This window comes from Phragmites australis, chromosome 6, assembly GCF_958298935.1.
Source record: "Phragmites australis chromosome 6, lpPhrAust1.1, whole genome shotgun sequence".
In the NCBI taxonomy this organism is placed as follows: domain Eukaryota; kingdom Viridiplantae; phylum Streptophyta; class Magnoliopsida; order Poales; family Poaceae; genus Phragmites; species Phragmites australis.
Window position 1 is genome coordinate 35,388,683 of NC_084926.1, and position 21,272 is coordinate 35,409,954.

General features: G+C 40.3%; 2 protein-coding genes and 1 pseudogene across 2 annotated transcripts; 2 read left to right on the forward strand and 1 right to left on the reverse strand.

Annotated features, from left to right (window-relative positions):
• The first annotated feature begins 8,330 nt into the window (after positions 1–8,330).
• LOC133922307 (uncharacterized) lies at positions 8,331–12,737 on the forward strand. Its single transcript, XM_062367589.1, has 7 exons — positions 8,331–8,641; positions 10,063–10,173; positions 10,273–10,371; positions 10,464–10,574; positions 10,672–10,972; positions 11,366–11,505; positions 11,850–12,737. Exons 1-7 carry the CDS (start codon positions 8,504–8,506, stop codon positions 12,399–12,401), a joined length of 1,452 nt encoding a protein of 483 aa, XP_062223573.1. The 5' UTR covers positions 8,331–8,503; the 3' UTR covers positions 12,402–12,737.
• A 1,995-nt stretch (positions 12,738–14,732) lies between these two features.
• LOC133923167 (pentatricopeptide repeat-containing protein At3g16010-like) lies at positions 14,733–17,036 on the reverse strand (annotated as a pseudogene).
• A 715-nt stretch (positions 17,037–17,751) lies between these two features.
• LOC133922308 (U1 small nuclear ribonucleoprotein C-1) lies at positions 17,752–21,135 on the forward strand. Its single transcript, XM_062367590.1, has 5 exons — positions 17,752–17,837; positions 18,130–18,172; positions 18,841–18,882; positions 18,982–19,252; positions 20,518–21,135. The coding sequence occupies exons 1-5, from the start codon at positions 17,830–17,832 to the stop codon at positions 20,790–20,792; spliced, it is 639 nt and encodes a 212-aa protein (XP_062223574.1). The 5' UTR covers positions 17,752–17,829; the 3' UTR covers positions 20,793–21,135.
• Positions 21,136–21,272: the final 137 nt, after the last annotated feature.

Genomic DNA, 21,272 nt, shown 5'->3' on the forward strand with positions numbered 1-21,272 from the left:
CCTTGTCGTGGCCATTCGTGACTTGGGGGCTAGATATTCTGTGGCCCTTCCTGGTAGCGTCCAGGGGCTTCAAGTTTATTTTTGTCGCAATCGATACCTTCACTCAATGGATTGAAGCTGAGCCAGTCAGCAAAATCACCTTAGCAACCGCCAAGAAGTTCATTATGAAAAGCGTCATGACAAAGTTCGGCGTTCCAAGTAGGATTATTACTGACAACAGAACTAGGTTCTCAAGTGCGGCATTCATTGATTACTACAAAGGACTAGGAAATACGGTCTGCTTTGCATCCATGGCTCATCCATAAAGCAATGGATAGGTTGAGCAGGCAAACGGTCTAGTACTCCAAGGAATCAAGACCCGCGTCTTCAACTGCTTATCCGCCTATACTAAAGCTAGGGCATCCAAGCTGCCTAATGTATTCTAGGCACTCCGAATGACATTCAGCAGGGCGATAGGTGAAACACCTTTCTTCCTAGTCAACGAGGCCGAAGCAATGTTGCCATGTGAACTAAATATCAAATCTCCACACGTCGAACTATATGCCAACAAGGATGAAATATCGAGAAGACAAGACAACCTCAATATTCTCAAAGAAAAAATGATGCAAGTATTGATAAGATCAGCGCGGTACCAGCAAGCTCTCCGGTGCTACCACAACCAGAATATCCGCAAAAGATCCTTCGAACTTGGAGATATGGTTCTATGACTCGTACAGAGCCAGAAAAACAACAACAAGCTATCTCCGAAGTGGGAATGTCCTTGTAGGGTGGTTGAGTCTAACTGACCAGGGTCGTATAGGTTAGCATTCTTGAAATATTGACCAGCTTAGTAAGTTCTATGTGTAAGTACTTAGAATATATTTTGTAATATTAGTTGTCAAATCAATATATGTCATTTTACCTATTTTGATCAAATGCCTTAAAAGAGCTGAGATAAGCCGCTATCCGAGTACTTACGCCCACACATGCACTCAGATTTCTAGACTGCCCATCTGAGAATCCTTCCCCGATAACCAGTAAGGGACTTCACATATACTCAAACTACAAAACTTGTCATGTGCATCATATTTCTGACGAAAAGGGAAGAATATATTTTAGGGACCGCGAAAAACCTTATTGAGTCCACGAGTGTCTTAAAGCTAAGACGCTTTTCGCTTGAAGACTGACCTAAGGTAATCGCGTTGAACATCCCAACAAGAGATCCCGAAATCCCTTAAGCTACTCGAAAGAAACAAAGGCCAAATACTTAATTAAATGCTCCTTGTATTCATGAAGATTCACAATCGTACATAGGCATTGCAGTAGAAATAGGATTTTTTTTTTCATTTAATAAGATTTCAAGCTCTTTTCCTGATAAGATAAGATAAAGAGGAATACAAGAAGTTCTAAGGTCTACTCGGCGCTGTGCAGCAAGAGGAAGGAAGAGAACAAGTCAAGGAAGTCTCTCCCTCCTCGCTCTCATCCCCGACTACCGCCGGCGACAATGGAGAGGATGAGATTGGTGGAGAGACCCTAGCTCCCCTTGAACTCGTCGATGTTGCTGCCCCGGCTACTCCCTTCGGCTTGCCTCGCCGGCATTGCTTGAGGATGCAGGGATGAAGTGGATGCGGCTTTGTCAACTTTAACGAAGATGCTGTCTATCGCCTCATATTCCTCCACCTCAGCCACCGCCTCCTCTTCTAGTATCTCCGCCTCTAGGAGATCCCAGTCCACTTTGTCTTGGACTTGGGATGACCCTAAGGATGCCGGGGGTTTACCATCTTTAACAAGGACGCCGCTGGTTGCTGTCTTCTCTTCAACCTCCTCATTGAAGGAGATGTCAACAACCTCCACTACCGAACCAGATTTGATGGGGGACGACGGTGGTGTGAGGGGAGAATACTCTGGGGAAGACGGAGAATACTCTGGCGAAGGTGGAGGCTTCATGGCTGGATGGTAGTTTGGTGCAGCGAAGCCTCATCACCCAAGGGCTTTTAAAGGCTTCTGGGTCAAGGAGACGGTGTCTCTTCGTCTTTAGGTGTTAAGAGCCAAGTGCGGATTCATAGCGGTTCACGGGCAACCAAGTGATAGTTCCATCAATGATGCGCCTTTTCGGCTGGCTTGCATAGACAAAGAGGCTTCCTCTTGGAGCGCCTAGTTACCCACTGGTTGTTTCAAAGCATGCAGGATGGTTGAGAATCTTTTCATCACCACAAAAAATCTTTGCTGCGATGGTCCAACTTTCAAACCCGACCAGCAACAAATCCTATCTTCCCCGTCCTTTCGCAAGGATGGGATGAATTTTTTTTTGAGCAACTCATAAATCCTACTCCGATGGAATACCTTCTCGAGGACTCGCTTGAGAACTAGGAGACATTCGAAACCCCGAATAGATAGTCTAAGAACCCCAAAAATCTGGTTAGACATTTCATTCTAATCGGGAACCCGAGTCCTACTTGACTATACGGTCGGTCAAAATGTTTATCTTTGCTAACCAAGTATTTGACCCGTCGAAGCCTTATTTCACGTACTGGTGGGGGGGCTTGACAATGACTAGTATGTAACTACCATATCCGGATACCTTAGGGTTTCCTGCTATTCTCAGAGCATATCTTTATCTTCGGGAAGGGGATTTCTGGATGAACGAAAATTGTTTTTACGCACCCAGGATATCTCATAAACAAGAAAGTTTATCTCCAAGAATGGGAAGGAGGACTTCAGAGGACGTACAACGTCCCCTATATATGGAGCTTGGGGATCCTACGGAGGACATGTTGCACAAGCCACTAGTCATTAGAAGCCATTACACGCCTGCAAAAGCTTTGCATCCATCAAGCCTCCTACAGCTAGATCTCCTTTGACTACGCACGAGGAAACAACCCGACTAGGACCACCCTCCCCCCCCTTTAACAGTCTTGAGACCAATACAAGACAAACATAACATATGGCTATTATACTAAGGGAGGCCTGAACCTGTATAAAAATCATTCTGTGCTCCTTTAATTCGTCTACTCGAAGCATCCTTTGTCTTTCCTACAAATTTGTAAGATCGATGGTTCACCAATCGTCGACAACAGAAAAACAAGAATTTCCTATTGGAACAAGAGGAAGGAGTGATCCGGGGTGAGGCTGAACTTAAGAAATACATCACAAAATATTATAAAGGTATTTTTGGTCCTTCGGACAATAGTCATTTACAATGATAGAAACTCAACGGGATGATATTCCTCAAGTTTCAGAAATGGAAAATGAGATTCTTATAGAAATGTTCTCAACAAAGGAGGTTAGAGGGGCAATATTTCAAATGGAACATAATAAGGGACTAGGGCACATGGTTTTCCACGTGAACTTTATCAGTTTTTTTTTGGAAATTATAGAAGGCGATTTGATGGCTTTATTCAATGATTTTCATAACAGATCTTTACCTCTTCATAGCCTAAATTTTGGAATTATCATTCTGTTACCAAAGAGCAAAGAAGCCAAACAAATTCAACAGTATAGGCCAATTTGTCTATTAAATTTAAGCTTTAAGATTTTTATTAAAGTGGCCACAATAGGATTGCCATAGTAGCAGAAAAAGTTATTGGACATTCTCAAACAACTTTTATGTCCTATAGGAATATAATGGAAGGAGTGGTGATTTCACATGAAACAATACATGAGATGCATAGGAAGAAAATGAATGGAGTAATATTAAAGATATACTTCGAGGAGGCCAACGACAGGGATTTCAATTTCATTTTACAATTTCAGTCATTTTTCATCCTCTGTTCTGTGGGTACCACATTTCAGTGAAAGAAAATTTCAGAATAAAATATTTCATTCCCCACCGAAATTCGTGAAATTTCACCAAAATTTTGGGGCAATTTTAATCCCTGGCCTACGATAAGATCAGATGGTCTTTTATTCAACAAACTATGAGGATGAAGGGTTTCTCCCACTCTGGTGCCAATGGATTTAATTCTTGGTTCAAAGAGGAAATGTGGAAATAAAGGTTAATAATCAAGTAGGACCAAATTTCCAAACAAACAAAGATGTAAGACAAGAGGACCAATTATCTCCAATATGATTTAACATTATTATAGACATTCTAGCAATTCTTATAGCTAGAGCCAAGGAGGATGGGTAGAATACAGATATTATATCGCATCTTGTAGATGGTGGATTATCCATTCTACAATATGCAAATGACACAATCATGTTTATGGACCATGATATTGAGCATGCAAAAAATATAAAACTCGTGTTATGTGCATTTGAGCAACTGTCAGGGCTCAAGATCCATTTCTATAAGAGTGAATTGTTACGTTATAGAGAAGCAAAAGAGTATGAACAACAATACTCACAGTTGTTTGGATGCGATATGGGAAGCTACCCTTTCAGGTACCTCGGAATTCCAATGCAACACATAAAACTAAGTAATTACAGAGATTGGAAAATGATCGAAGAAAAGTTTGAAAAGAAATTCAGTAGTTGGAAAGGAAAACATCTTTCTATTGGAGGGAGATTAGTGTTAATTAACTTGGTTCTCACAAGTATTGCAATGTTTATGCTATCTTTTTTTAATTCCTATAGGAGTCTAAAAAATTAGAGTATTATAGATTAAGATTTTTTCTTAGTAGAATGATCAACGCTAAAAGAAATACATGCTAGCTAAGTGAATCATCCTGTGTCAACCCAAAGATCAAGGGGCTTAGGTATACAAAACCTAGACATACATAATCAATGCCTACTTAGCAATTGCTATTCAAATTAATTAACGAGGATGGATGGAAAAATTTGCTTAGGAATAAGTATCTAAAGGACCAAACCATAGTGCAGGTAGCAAAGAAACCAGAGGATTCTCATTTCTGGTCAAGGTTTATGAAGGTCAAAGACCAGTTCTTAGATCTAGGAACTTTCCATTTAAATGATGGAAGTCAAATCCAATTTTGGGAAGACAAATGGCCAGGAAATTAATCTCTAAAAGAGTATTATCCAGCTTCGTTTAACATTTTTCGAAAAAAGAATGCATAAATAGCTAACGTTTTAAGCACAACTTCACTTAATGTTTCTTTTAGGAGAGCATTAGATGGAAACACACTTGCAGACTGGCATAACCTTGTAGCGAGTATAATGCATATAGAGTTGAATGATAGGATCAACGTATTCAAATGGAGTCAACATCAAAGTGGCCAATTTTTGGTCCAATCGATGTATAAGACTATAGTGAACAATCTCATTACGAATGCGAATAAAGAAATTTGGAAACTTAAACTACCCTTGAAAATTAAATTTTTTATGTGGTATCTAAAACGAGGGGTAATTTTAACAAAAAATAACTTAGCAAGGAGAAATTAGAATGAGAGTAAACAATGTTTAAACCATCCAGCACCTATCTTTCGAATGTCAGTTTGCAAAGTTCCTATGAAGAGCAATCCACATTGCTGTTAATTTAGATTCCCCCATTAGTATTAATATATGTTTGGTGATTGGCTAAGGGGGTGGGTGCAAAATTAAAATTGCAATTGTTAGTAGGAGCTATAGTGTTATGTTGGGCTTTATAATTTAGTAGAAACGATGCGATCTTTGACAAAGCACCGACTAAATCTTATATGCAAGTGATCTTAAGATGAATTTACTGGCTGCTCCGCTTCTAGACACTATTACAATGATCTAAAGAAGACAAAGACATGATACATCTTGCATGCCGATCTTTAGAGACAACGGCCATACAGATTTTCACCTCCTATGAATGAAGATTTAGTCATAGCATTTACTAAATAATGTCTCTTATCCAAACTATGTTGGCATTGATTTACTTTATTTGCCATCACAGTTGTGTGATGCCGTCAGATTTTAAGGCTGCAACTTTGTAATAATTGACATATTCCATTATCCGAAAAAACAAGAAGATAACAGTTCGTCCTATCGGGATACTCACTCACTACCCGACAAACATAAACAAGCACCTCGTGATCGTCGCGCTCGCTGTCGCTGTCACTGTCTGTCAGTGGCCAGTGGCCCAGTGGCGTCCTCCTCCGGTGGGCTGCCCCTGCCTGGATGTGCGGCGCTGACAGAGCTGGCTAGCAACGCGTGATCAAGCGCAGGCGCAGATCGCAGACACAGCTGTGCGACGCGGCGTTGCCCACCGACAAACAATTCACTGCCATCCTGGCCTCTCCGTCCCTCTCCTCCGTCTTCACCAGTCAAAGTGCCCAACTTAAACTACACATTTTTGGTCTCCCTGGCCGAGACAGGTAATAAACCAAAATTGAAATGGAGCTACGCTATACTAGCATATGCAGCCCTGTTGGTCAAAGTGTCCATCATAAATAAATATTTTTTAATAAGATATGATCTTTAATACATAATTTTGATCACTATTTTTTATTATAATAAATTTATAAAATTCATTAAATTCGTGATATTATGAAATAATTTTTAAGATAAATCTACACATATGATTTTAAAGTTTTCAAACTAAATATTTTGAAAATTATTATTAATAAAAAATTAATAGTTTGACTCAACTTTTAAAAATAGACATGTATTTATGAGATGAGAGAGTAGCCAGCGAAGTTCAAGCACTCCGGTTCCCCAGTAGTTTTCTAGACTCCCCTAGTTTCTAAAAAGATTTGTTAGTCCCTTCACGGTTTTCATCATAGAGCTAAATGCCAGAGTCCGTAGTGTTACAAACATAAGAGATCATGGAAGAAGCAAAACCCCAGTGCTGTACATCTATGTAAGATTTTGGGGTCACTCAGTATAGACCACTTGCTGCCGTTTCGTTATATATCTCCTCCACCGGCAAAAATCGCGCTTCTCCATTTTGCTACTTTCTAATATCACTAAGCTTATCGCATTTGCCATTTTTTGTCTAGTTGAAAACGTCTCGCTGCCAAAGAAAAATACTATGAAAGATTTGGAGGTCACAAGTTATAGGAAAATATCGTGAAAATCTAGGATATTTAGAAAAAAAATCAACTTATAAATAAAAAAAATTAGTTGTATGAAATTTAAGAAAAAATTATGCTAGGGGAAAACTTGCCATACGAGAAATCGTTATGAAATTCCAAAACTTTGTTGAAAGTGATCCTGCATTTGCTAGGGAAAAACATATTTTGGTATTATTGGTTGCTTTTCATATTTCCACATAATATTTCTGTGCATAGTTCCGTACAAGTATCACTTCCCATTTCCACACAACCTTATATAAAAGTACCATTTTCACCCCAAACCATTATGGTGTATTAAGGTCGAGTGAAAATCACAAGATCAAATAACTTCTTTTAGAGGAATACTATTTTTTAATCAGAAGCACACACTTGTTACACACGTGAAATCAATAATATTATGATGGGAGGCCAAACATTTTCATAGGAAAAATAATAATTGAAAAACAAAAAACTGATGATGTATCCTAAAGCTTCCCAACTTAAATAGTAAAAACATACCCATCTTTGCATAGGAAAAGGAAATGACATAGAAAGGAAAGGAAATGACAGGAGGTTGAGCTAACCTTCGATGTGCATTATGGCGAAGCAGGCTCGAAGTTGGATGAGACCATGCGAGGCATGAGAGGTGATGGCTGTTGCCTGGGGGAGGGAGGGACAAAAAATGTAATTATGTTCCGTAATTAGTGGTGTCACAGTATGAATTTGAACTGTGTAATTAAGACTCGTGAATGATAAATATTAAAAGTTCATGTATAACTCTTGCATTCTATATCTAATAATTGTTATAGAAGAGATAGATCCATTCTTAGTTATTGATATAGATTGAAGGAAATAACGGTGTACTAATACTTTTTAATACTAATAACGTCTATTAATTGCATATTTTTAAATTAATTGGATGTTTCCAAACAATTGAGAGGGGAGAAGACGTGTGACCAACTTTGATCGTAGACTGTTTGATCACGTAAAATGTACGATAGAAATAGTTCGAATCTATCACGGCTCGTTCATTTTATATGAGTATAAATATATAATACTAATTAACTTTACCTTGATTAGGCTAACCATTTTGGTGTTTGTCAGCAACCAAATTGATTTAAATTATTTATTGACAGGATTTGGTCATTACTTTCATAAGTTGGGAAAATAAAAATCAGTAACACACAACGTGAAAAGGGCACCCGTGAAAAGACTAGAGTACACCCGAGGTGCAAGGGCTTGAGGCAAAAGAAAACATGTCAATCATTGTTTTGCATGCGACAAGAAGGGGAGAAAGCAAGGAAAATGTTTTTCATCCTCAACAAATAATACCAGATAATCCGGGATACATGCCAAAATAAAAGCAAGAAACAAACTAAAATAAAACAAAAATAAAACACAGCGAGATGCGAAAAAAGCCACTATTTTTGAAAGGGCAGAAACAGCGGAAGGACTGGTCCCCGTCGGCCCGTCCTCCTCACGGCCTCCCCTCCCTTTCTTCCACCTCGACGGCTCCTCCTCGCACACACACGCGGGGAGAGCGCTCAGCTCACGCCGGCGCACACACCGAGGTGCAGCTCCACAGGGGAAGGAGGGGGCGGGAGGAGATGCCGGGGAGCCAGAACGGGCGGCCGCGGCCGGCCAAGGCCGAGACCATCCACGGCCTCGCGCGCACCGGCGACCTTGCCGGCGTCCAGAGGAAGCTGCGGGAGAACCCCATCCTCCTCAACGACAAGAACCCCGTGGTGCGTGCGCCTTCGTGCCTCTTCTCTTGGGAAAAAAAATGCGATCTTTGGTCGGTTTAGCGGTTCTTGATGCTTGCAGTGAGGGGTGAGCGTATTAGATTCGTGAGGAAGTGACCTTTTTGGTTGTAGAAATGTGACATTGGTTGTATTGTGTTGTCGCAGTTTGGTTTTCTTGAGCCTGTTCTTGGATTTTATCCCGGCGTTGGGCTATTTCGCCCTTTGGTTTTATGTTTTGTTGTCTTCAGCTTGGAACAGATTTCTTGGACTTTGTTGGGTAGAGTATAATTTTCTCTCCGTGCTCGTGTTACTTTCGTGTGCGTTCAGCTTGCATTTCCACCTGGTTACGGATTAATTGCTCATTTGCTCCTTAGTGTAGCCGATGCGTTTCTTTTCTGTTTCGTTCTGTCTCCGTCCCTTTTGATGCTTTATGAGCCTACAAGATGATTATGATGATGGGATGGGCTGGATTTTGTTTTCAATTTGTTGTGATTTTGGTTTCTTCAGTGTACTATCCTTGAAAATTCCCCTCTTTCCGAGACTCGCCCTGTTGCTCCTTTTGATGCTCGAGATTTGTCTGTCTTGTTTATTTCGATCCTTGCAGTCAAGATTAAGTTGTTAGGTCTGATGCAATCATAATTTGATTTGATTCTCCTTTTGAAATCTTTGTGGCCATCTCAGGCGAATTGCTTTCTTATCTCTTTCATCGCATTGCAAATTTGTTGAATTAGACGTTTCTGTTTCGTGACCTGATTAAATTTGGATATCCTGTGCCATGTTACTGTAGTCGTAATGTACGAGTTTGACTTAATTTGCTAAACAAATTAGCTAAGGATCGAATCATGAACATTGTAATGCGTTCTTGTTGCAATTCCACCTTAACACTGATGTTCTCATCATCGCTTTGTAATTTTTAGCTAATTCATGTTACCTGCGTTTCAGCATTGGTTTCTTGCTGGACAACAGGATTTGGTCATGCGCAAAGTTTCATACCCTACAAAACATACCAGAGCGCTAAACAGTTTGGATTGCATTTTGTTCTTAGAAAAAGGCGATCCTGAAGAATCTTTGCTGATCGTTTGCATTCATGTCTTTCATGCAGATCTTTAACCAGCTTTTGTAATCATCATTGTCGGAACTACCATACATTTTGCTACGATCAAATCATCTTAGATCAACCTTGTTCTCATGTCTGGCATTGCTATGCATTTGAAAAGCATTTACTGAAAAGAATTTAAGGTTTGACCACACGAATTTTGGCTAGTTTCCTAGCAATGATGGTATTTTTTTTCCTCTTAAACAAGCAATTGTGGCTTTAATTGCCTTCCCAATGCAACTAGTCATTTACAGCGAAAAATTGCTACATATAAGTATGCAACGTTGTGCTATCTTGCTTACCTTCTCTTTGAATATAAAATATGCAGATGTGTCAAACACCACTTCATGTTGCTGCTGGCTACAATAATACAGAAATAGTCAAGTTCTTGCTTAATTGGCAAGGTACAGAAACGGTTGATCTGGAGGCAAAGAACATGGTACTTGAATTGCCACATTTGTTTTCAATCTGATCAGGTCCTTTGCCACACTTCTTTCATGCATCGAGCTTAACATATAAACTAATTATTTTTTGACAGTATGGAGAGACTCCTCTACATATGGCAGTGAAAAATAGTTGTTGCGAATCAACAAACCTACTCCTTGAACATGGTGCACACATAGAAGCCAAAGCCAATGTAAGATCTACCTATTTTGTTTCATTTTCTTTGAGACTGTTTTATTTATAGTGCATGCACACATTTAATTTGTTCAACTCATGCTGATGCAGAACGGCATGACACCATTGCATTTAGCTGTCTGGCATGCACTTCAAGCTGGAGATTGCAGTACCGTCAGTGTGTTGTTAAGCTACAACGCGGATTGCTTTGCAAAAGATGATGTACTACTTGATTCGCATTAATGGTTTTAAATTACTTATTTACAATCATATTAAAATTTACAATGTGGTGAGCACTGTTATTACATGTTGCCAACAGGAAGGAAAAATTCCCTTAAATCATATTCCAGGAGGAGTTGGTAGTGAGCAATTGCTGAAGCTCCTCAGTCGTCATATGGAAGAGCAAAGAAAAAAGAAAGCCCTCATGTCATGCTGCGAAGGGAAAGCAATGGCAGAGTTTGAAGAGGCCATATCACAAATCGTTGGACTGCAAGAGCTAAAAATGCAATTACGTCGATGGGCAAGAGGAATGCTTTTTGATGAGAAGCGACGGGCTATGGGCTTAGGGATTGCTAGCAGAAGAGCTCCCCATATGGCATTTCTTGGCAATCCAGGAACTGGTAAAAAATTTCGAAAGAAGCCACTTTTTTTCTATCATCACAGTTCTGTTCAGTTTGGTACTCAAAAGCAATGCCATGGTTTATCATTATGGTAGTACTGTCATAATGTTGCCCGTCAGTGAATTGGATTTGTATGGTACAATTGGAACTAGCTATGCGTTACTGAACATCTTGTAGGGAGCTTTTGCTTCGAACATGAGCTGAAAGCATTTGTCTTGAAGCTTGGTGAAACATGCCCTTAAAACCCTACGGGCTTCATAATTTTGACTGCTGCTTATTGCTGTAGTATGTTTTTTGCATTTATTTGTACAATACACTAGAATGCACAAGTGTTAGGTATATAGTTGCTGAAACCATCAAAGTACTCTGTTTACAACATTTCAACAAATGTAGGCAAAACTATGGTTGCTCGAATCCTTGGAAAGCTCCTTCATATGGTTGGAATTCTCCCTACTGACAAAGTAACTGAAGTTCAGCGAACTGATCTTGTTGGAGAATTTGTCGGGCATACTGGACCAAAGACTAGGAGGAAGGTATTTATCCTTTCAGCTCAGTTGTAACATCTCAGCTTTCATTCTGATTAACTACCTTGACATGCACAAAACTCTATGCTTGACGTGGGAATTACAGAATTAGAACGTCGAATAAATTATTTTGGGTGTTACAGCCTTACAGGTGCTGATTATTTAAGATATTTCTCTTTTTTATAGAAGAACTTAGAATTTCAATCCTTTTTGTTTACAAATGTTTGTTTCGGTCAGAAAAGCTCCAATTGCACGATTGCGAATCTGAGGAACCTGTGAAACAAAATTTGAACATTATTTTCAATGTGTTCTATCTTACCTAATGCATTGTTACCATAATCATGTATCAACAGATACAGAACGCTGAGGGAGGTATTCTTTTCGTTGATGAAGCTTACAGGTTGATACCAATGCAAAAATCTGATGATAAGGATTATGGTTTAGAAGCCCTGGAGGAGATAATGTCTGTAATGGACAATGGCAAGATAGTTGTCATATTTGCTGGGTACTGTGAGCCAATGAAGCGTGTCATCTCCTCAAATGATGGCTTCTGTAGGAGGGTCACAAAATTCTTCTATTTTGACGATTTCAGCACAACAGAATTAGCAGAGATCCTGCATATGAAGATGAATTGCCCAAGTGAGAGTAGTTTGCTTTATGGGTTCAAGCTGCACCCAAGCTGCAGCATTGAGGTCATCGGAGAGCTGATTGCCAGAGAAACCACTGAAGAGCGTCGGAAACAGATGAATGGAGGCCTTGTAGACACTCTGCTTAACAATGCCCGCGAGAACCTGGATCTGCGTCTTGATTTCAACTGCGATAATGCTGATACTATCATCACGATCACGTTGGAAGACCTGGAAGCAGGCCTTAGGCAGATCTCCAGACAACGTCAGTTGCAGTGACTTGCAGAGTTTTGAGAGGTTTCTTCTTGATGATCTCAGGCAGATCTCCAAAAAACAAATCCTTCTTGATGATCTCAGGCTGGTCTCCAAAAGACAAAAATATAGCCTTGCAGGGCAAGGATTTTGATGAAAACGACGGGACCTCTCCTTCAACATTGTTCGGCTATTCTTTCTGTTGTATCTATTCATTGCTAGATTGATGCCCTTCTACCATAGCAGTATAGCACTAATACACTTGTAGTTCTCTGAGTTCCCTTATTATTTCCCATTGAGGTGTATATAACATGTGGGAGTATATACATTCCTTGCATCATGAATTATCGTGAGGTCCAAGTTTGGTGCTTGTCTAGAGGAGCATGACTGCAGAAGATCTTCGGTACAAGTATTAGTTCATTAAATCATTTCCAGATCTTCTGAAAAAATCGGCATCTGTTCTGTTACTAGTACAACATATTACATATGGCGTGTTCATCATACCGTGACTATACTTCACATGATAGAAGTGCCAGAATCCCAGTCAAATCTGGCCTTCTACATCAGTAAACATAATAGATGCGTCGAACTTGATTTCCACCTTTCTAGTGTGTAGGAGACGCAGATACAAAAACTGAAGGAAATTACAGCATGCCAAATAACAAAGAATCATATTAACTTCCACAGGAAGTAATTGATTCCTTAGTCCTCGTTGCAGCTTACATCATCAGATTCATTTAGGCGTCGGAAAAAATATACAAACATCGCACGTGATGACATTCACTTCCTGAAAGTAATAAGATTATTCATATGCCTCTATTGAGCTGTGTACAGACGTATCCACATTCATCATTCTTCAGCAAACGAGCGCTCTTGTTAGAGAATGGCAAGGACCACATACAGAGGCCTGCAGCCAGGACCATCAGGGCATTTCCAACACTCCAAGCTGACAGGTGCATAATTAGAGGTAGTTCCCTTTCAACGCTGGAGAGAAGATACCAAAACTCAGCATGGATGCTTGCGGACAGCCAGGTGGCGAGGTGCGATTTATATGCGAAAATACAATTTTTACAAGTACATGTATGGCGCATATGGTCTATGGCTACAACAGTGAAAGACATACATTCAGAGTACTATTTAGTTCAGATTTGGACCATATCTCAGTTCCGGACTTCGGTTTACCGAAATGAAGCCTGGATGCTGTTATTGAACTTTGCAGACTCTTTGCTGGCTTTACAAGGTGCGAAGTACTCCTCTCTCATAAGATTTTCATTGAATATGTAGCTTCACATGGCTCCAGAGAAATGTTGATCCCATACTTGTCCTCTTGCTCTACATTTCCTTATGGTGTAATGAATCTTGCTTTACATGCTTGTAGCAGAAGCCATATCTGCACTTTGACCCCCTACATAGCTTGACCAAGGAACCTCCATTTTCAATGGAACAACACTAATGCTGCCATGAAGCTATGGCAGTCCATACAGAAGCCCCATTCAAGTAGTAATTGAAAACATTTAAGTTGTTTTCAGCAGTGCTAACATCAAAAGGCCACCAGAATTATCTATGTTAAATTCCAGGAAGTTCCTATGCAAGAGAAGATAAATAAGATCTAAACTACTCTTGAAAAGTTATCAAATTACCATATCTTTAGCATACAGGGGTAAAAAAAGATTATACACTGGGGGTCGTAACTTAAAAAAATCTTGTAAAGCTAGGCATACATAAAGGAGATGCCAACACCAAAAAAGCAAAAATTATCCTTAGGTTTTGGATTCATTTAAGCTGAGCAGAAAAAGAAATCTTAGCTGGTCCCTTTTTTCTCCACTATAATACAGTGCTTGAAAATATGAGAGTTGTGCAAACTAACACGTACCAGAACATCAGGAATCGATCATATGGGAACGTGGGTTGCTGAAGAAACATCTCTCAACGCACAGCAGTTACACTTGTGCTTCAATGGTCTCAAAACTTTTAGCAACAAATTCTCGGATGCTTTGCACTTTTAAGCACAGAAGTTATTGCTGGCATCATTCATACAAGGAAATAGTAAAAAAAAAAATTAAAGTGTAGAGTACTAGAGGAAGAAAGAGATACTCAAACGGAAACAGGACTGGACAACAAGGGAATTATGTTCAATTGTTAAAGAAATGGTGAAATACACAGTTACACACCTCATAGTGTGTTTGATTGCTGTCTTAAATGTTTTCATTGTGCTACAGCTCACCTGAGTTGTGCACGACAGCACGAGGCACAGCTTTTGATCTATGTCAAACACATAAAATTCAATTGGAAGAATCCTTATCAAAATATTTAAGCCTGGATTAGGGTGCTTTATGTAGATCACGAACAAGACCCATCTATAGCCCACCAGTGAACTTTGTCAGTTTATTCATGATCCCCAATCGCCTCAAGTAAAGATGAATATGTAATGAGATCATACTCAAATCCCAATGCATTCATCTCTTTCATCAGCGTGGCTGCCTCTTCAAACATGCCAGCACGACTTAAGACACAAAGAACAGTATTATAAGAGACAGCATCTGGTTTTATTGCAGATTGTTTCATGTTAGAAAGCATCTCCATTGCACAATGTGGTCCTCCTGTTTTTGCCAGCCCATTAAGGATAATACTCTATGAATTGATATCAGGAACACACCCATGCTCTTGCTTTCGTCTCATTGTCATAAGAGCTTCATCAAGCATACATGTTATTGCTAATCCAGACATGAGAGCATTGTAAGCATAAACATTAAGAGTGCAACCGAGTTTATTCATCTCATCAAACATATTTATAGCGTCATCAAGCCGTCCAGCCTTTCCCAAGTGTTTTATCATCACTGCATACACACGAGAGCTAGAGGAGCCACAATTTTCTTTTAGTTCCTGAAAAAGTTCGCATGCAAGATCATAACGCTTAGCTTTTCCAAGAGCATCAATCAGACTGCAATCTGCTGCTGACATGGAGGGAAGCCCTTTTCGTCCATCTCCTCTAGTAGCATCATGGCCTTTTCTATCCTGTTGGTTTTGCAGAACCCGTCAATCAGAATGGAATAGGTAAATGAACTAGGGGAGATTCCACTTCCCTTCATTCTCTCAAACCATGATGGAACCTCAGAAGCCCAAGATTTTGATTCAAAAAGTGCTTTTTTATTATAGTATCGTATGTCACCACATTAGGAATGCACCGCAATGTTCCCATCTCCTGAAACAACTTCATAGCATCATCCAAACGACCAGACCTGCCTAAGAAATTTATCATATTATTCATAACAACTGTGTCTGGTCTGCAGCCTTCTCTGTGCATTTCATGGAAGAAGTGATATGCTTCGTCAATTCTCCCAGCTTTACCAAGGCCTCTGATCAACTCTGTGTAAGTAAACACATCTGGTCGGCAGTACTGATGACTCATCTCTTCAAACAAAGTTAATGCTCCATGAACATCGTCCAATTTGAAGAACAAGGCAATTAACATGGTATATATCTTAGCAGTTGGCTGCATTCCGTTCTCCTTCATCTCATTCAACAACTGAATTGCTGAATCACGACGATCAAGTTTTCAGAAAGCAGAAATTAGTGCACTGTATGTCACAGTGTCAGGGAAACAATGGCCCTCATTACTCATCTCATTGTATAGTTCATGGACTTCCTCATATTGCCTCTCATGCATCAACATGATTATCATGCTGTTATATGCCTGAGCAGTTGGTTGACACTTCCGTGACTTGATTTGGTAAAAGATTGCAATCGCCTTGCTGACCATCTTAGCATTCCCTAGCATCCAGATTACCTCGGAAAGCTCTGTCGGGATGACAACACAAATAGGATTTCGTACCATTTCTTGGATCATCTTCCACATCTCACCACACTGTTCTACTACCTCCAAACAGCATATCAAGGCCATGTAAGTGGATGTGTCATGCTCATAATTCCTCCTCTTTGCAGCGCATCTGAAGAACAGTATCTTCACGTTGACACCAACATCAGTTTTCATAACCTCCCGTACCAATCAGTGGTCAACTCTAAGCATGAGAACCTCCACTGCCTTCTCAGTATAAGGGCCCCACTATCTCACTTTCTGAATGCCAACAGATCAAGAGAGTTCAAACAAAGGGGGGAACATCAGAAAAGATGTGGCATTTGAGACATTGCTGTAAATGAAGATTTTGCTTAAAACTGAAAATATTAATGGAGTGCAAGTCAAATAAAGACTCACTTCAGCTCCCAATCTAATTGGAAGGACAACTCGCGAACAATGTTTGTAGGGAATTCATTCTACTTGGCTACTGCTACTGTTAGAACTTAGAAATGGCTTCACTCATACTACACAAAGCAAATTTCACATTACATTACTAAATATCAGCAGACACATTTTCCGCCTCAACAATCCATGATTTAAACTTCTATCTTTTCTTCTGCATTCAATAAAGCAGCGGTTGAGAATTCCCATGAACTCCAACTGAACCAAAACAAAACAAACTACAGTACAATTTTACTGCATATACGCTATCTCATCAGTGATGACTAAGGTCTCTTTGGCATTGTGGTGACTTTTCATAAGCATCGATTGTTTTTCTACTCTAGGCTATATCAGGTAGTTGAAAGCATGTTTCCCAACTCAAATCTACATCCTCCCCAACTTCGTAGCTCCAGTACCGCCAACATTGTTTTCGATTTGGTCTGAGCTCTAGAACTTGGACTGAGCACGGATATGCCTAGTTGTCACTATTATATTGTTGTTTCCATAAAAATGCCTCCCTCTCTTACTGACACATGGAACCACCTGTGTTGATGATATATAGGCTAATATGGCAAATTAGTGGCACACCCGTCATGTGAAATCTAAAATAAGTGTTAAACACACCCATACACTAATAGCGAGGGTACTAACAGATGTGGAAGCGAGAGAATCGAAATAAAGAAAGAAAGAAAGGTGTGTGTCACCTGTTTGCTTCAGCCTCCGTTCGAGGCACTCGACGAGGAGATCCCCCGGACCTCGAGGAGGCGTGCAACGCGGCGCGCTATCTCCGGTGGCCGGCGGTGGTTGAGGATGGAGTAAATGGGTTCACTCGTGCTTACGCAGAGATTAAGGGCAGGGTCCAGGATTTGGGTTTCGGGACATGAAGACCGAGTCGGATTAGGCCCACATGTGATTATCCAGCCTGGTTCATAGAGTCAGGAACTCTAGGATGGGTAGCTCGAAAGTAAATTTTATAAATCGTTTGAAAAACTCTTATAATATTTTATTTATATTATTTATCTCATAATTTAATGGTTAGATTGAAGAAGAGAAAGAGTAGATACTTGTTATTATAGGGTGTTATTAAAGTGGATTTTTTAATGACCGGGTCTTTTGGGTGGTTCGGTTTAGGCATTTGCTCAGGGAGCAGCAGATTCCGGCGGTCTGCTCCGACTCCGTTTGCGGCCGAGACGCGATCCAGTTCCTCCGGCCGCCACGATGCCTCGGTGAGTGTTTCTCTGTCTTGGGGAATCTCCTGGCTCCGATAGGAGGTACATCGGCAGTGGTGCGATTGGGGACGAGGGCCGGGGGCGGTAGGATTTGGATGTGAACCTAGCTCACGCGCTCCATGCTTTTGAGAAGAAGGCCGAGTGTTTTCTTGACAGAAGATTTCGTGGGTAGATTCTACAATGCGGTAGGATTTGGGGTTCGTGGTGGCGAAGCGAAGGGGAGTGGCTTTGCTGAACCTCCCTGGGCGCTCTCATGTTGAATACGTTCTCTCTTGTTCTTGCCTTGCAGGTATTATTGTGACTACTGCGACACCTACCTGACCCATGACTCGGTTAGTGTCGCTCACCCCTTCAATGTTTCTAAGGCTGGACTTGGGTAGGTAGTTCTTTAATTTCATTCTAGGTTAGTTAGGAATACATGCTACTGAGTACAAGCTCGTGTTGACATAATCTGGTGAAAAGTTTCCTGTAACGGCTACCCATTATCTGGGTTGGAGGATGTTAGATTATATTCATGCCTACTTTCCAAGACCCCTTTGTGCCACTTCGTTGTTTGTTTATCTTGGTGGATCAATCCAATTTTTTGAGCAATTGCATAGTGTGGTCCTTGATATAATTGATGCTCAACTGAGACTGCAGGAGAGTAGTGTGTGTGTGTGTGTGTCCTCCTTTGCATAACCTAAAGCATACAATTGCACACTTGGGAACCACCTATTTTGGTACAGATAATGTGCAACGAGATATTTACGAACTGCAACCCTCTTGCCTTTCTAAATATCAATAGGCCTTCTTCTTTTTAGACTGTAAAATAGTATAGAGGTAATTTGAGATATTTACAAACTGCAATCCTCTTGCCTTTCTAAATATCAATAGGTCTTCTTCTTTTTAGGCTGTCAAATAGTATAGAGGTGACTTGGAACAGAGTTACTTTTGCTGGTGTGTGATCCTATATTTTTTATAGTTGATATGTGAGTTAACTACTTAATAAAAAATGGTGCAGCCATCTGTCCGAAAGCAACACAATGCGGGATACAAACATAAGGTATTATTTTATTCTTTTTTATCTCTATAACTCCAATTTATTCTTGGTGTCTATAAATCCTTAAGATGCTGCTTACATTCCTGGTTTGAAACTTTTAAGGCAAATGTTCGAAACTACTATCAGCAATTTGAGGAGCAGCAAACTCAAAGTTTAATTGATCAAAGAATCAAGGAACATTTGGGACAAGCTGCAGCTTTCCAAGTTGGCGCCCCTTTCAACCAACATCTTCTCTCATACCCAGGAGGTGTGCACCGTCCTCGTCTTCCGATTTTACCCACACCTATGATGCCACATGGTGTCCCTCAAGTACCTGGTGCACCGTTGATGCCAGGAGTTAGGCCTCCTATTTTACCAGCTCCAGGTCTTCCAGGTAAACAGAACTATTGTTTTTGTCATTGTTCATAATTACTAGTATCTATTATGACAACTTACATTAAGTTTTTATGGCCTGTAATTTCTAATGTATGCTCCTTCCCTGAGATATGTATTGCTTTCTTTCGCGGAAGCTGAAAGAATTACTGGTATGTGTGCATGCAAGCTTAACAGGGCACGTCGAAAGATGGATATCATGTGGGGGACGCTAGTTAATTTTACATGGCCTGAATACGGTTCTTCAGCATATGTCTACACTTTGTTTCAGTGCACTAATTGGCATACTAGTTATTTCTACATGGCCTGAATACGGTTATTCAGCATATGTCTACACTTTGTTTCAGTGCACTAATTGGTCTGATGATGCTTAGTGGGGCACTGGTTCTTAAGAACATGTTCATCTGCATACCAATGCTGGGTTAATTACATGGTTTGGACGATTTTGACCATTACAATTGATATCTTCTTGGATTTCATTTGTTTTGGACATATCCTGATATGTAGTTACAAGTAACTATAAGGGAACTCTGAGTGACCCTCAACTACGGTGGCCGTAGGAAGAAATGACCCCCCCCCCCCCCTCTTTTTTTTTTGCAAGAAAACAAATAAGTGCAAACTGTTGTTCGGATTTTTAGAAAAGCTTGAAATATATATACATGATCCAAAATTTTCCTCTTATTTTACTTTGCTCCTGCAGCAGTTGAACCTGTGAGTTTCTTATGAGTATAGATCTGAAGTTAAAAAATTAGAGTATTCTGATAATTTTTTATATACAAGTTTATCTCAAATATCATTACAGTTTTTCCAGATTAATAAATGGATTTGGTTTCTATAGTTATGCAGGTAAGTTGGTGCGTACGGTATACTGCATCGTATCATGGATTTGTTGACTAGATCGACTGACTATTATAAGCATCCTTAATCTACTACTCCTTAACAGCATACTGCTGTTATATTGTGCATGCCTTTTATTTTGTGCTACATCAATTATTGAAATATTGTAGTTTACTAGGTGATAATTGAAAGCTGTAAAAGGAAGTCTAGATGTAGTATTCATACGAAGTGGCACACTACTAGAATTATGTGGTAGTGAGATTTAAAGTTGGAGCGGTATTATATAGCTTGATGTTGTCACTTTGCTCAGCTGCACATTATGCTGATGTACTTGCTCTCTAGAAGAGTTCCATTTACACTTTTCAGTAAAAAGCCTTCTGATACATTTCATTTATTCAAACCAAATAATGATTTTCAAATGTTTGTCAGGTTATCCTGGTGCTCCGCCAACTATGCAGCAACCAGGTGCCCCACCTGGTTCCATGCCAATGCAGATGGCACCTCTCCCAAGGCCTCCAACACTACCACCCCCAACATCTGGAGCCCCAGGCGCCCCTATTCACAACAGCGGGGCTCCTCCGGCCATGTACCAAACAAACCCACCGCCACCTGCAGGGCCAACTTCTGGTGCTCCACCGGCTCCAGCAACTGCTCCTCCACAGCCTGCGTTCTCCTACGCACAACCATCTGAAGGCACCCACTGATTCTGTTCCTCAGGCATTTACTTAGGAAGCATATGAAGATGCAGAGAAAGGTTGCTCTTTTGAACGTTGATGCTGCTGTCATTTAACTGAGATCATTCTGTATGTCTGTCACTTGAATTTGAGGGATCGTTGACAAAAGCTTCCTGTAAGTTTATGAGGCGCGGGTGGGGACAGTATTGTAGTTGAAGTTAACATTGTAATCGACTTCAGTTCGTATTAATTTCAGAAGATACTTGCGAGTCAAAACTAACTGGTTTTCCTCTGGTATAGAAATCTTGTGCGGCACGGGATGCTTGAACTCGATGCTGCATCTGTATGTTGTAACTGACCACCTTTCATTTTCGAGATGATTTGCTGCATGTACTCTTTATACCCCATGTCTCACTGAGTCGGCCTCAGGTTAATGGACTTCCCCTTTCCATGAAAAAATGAATGAATGAATCGCTGGCCAGAGCAGGATGGCCCTTGGCTTCAAAGGGG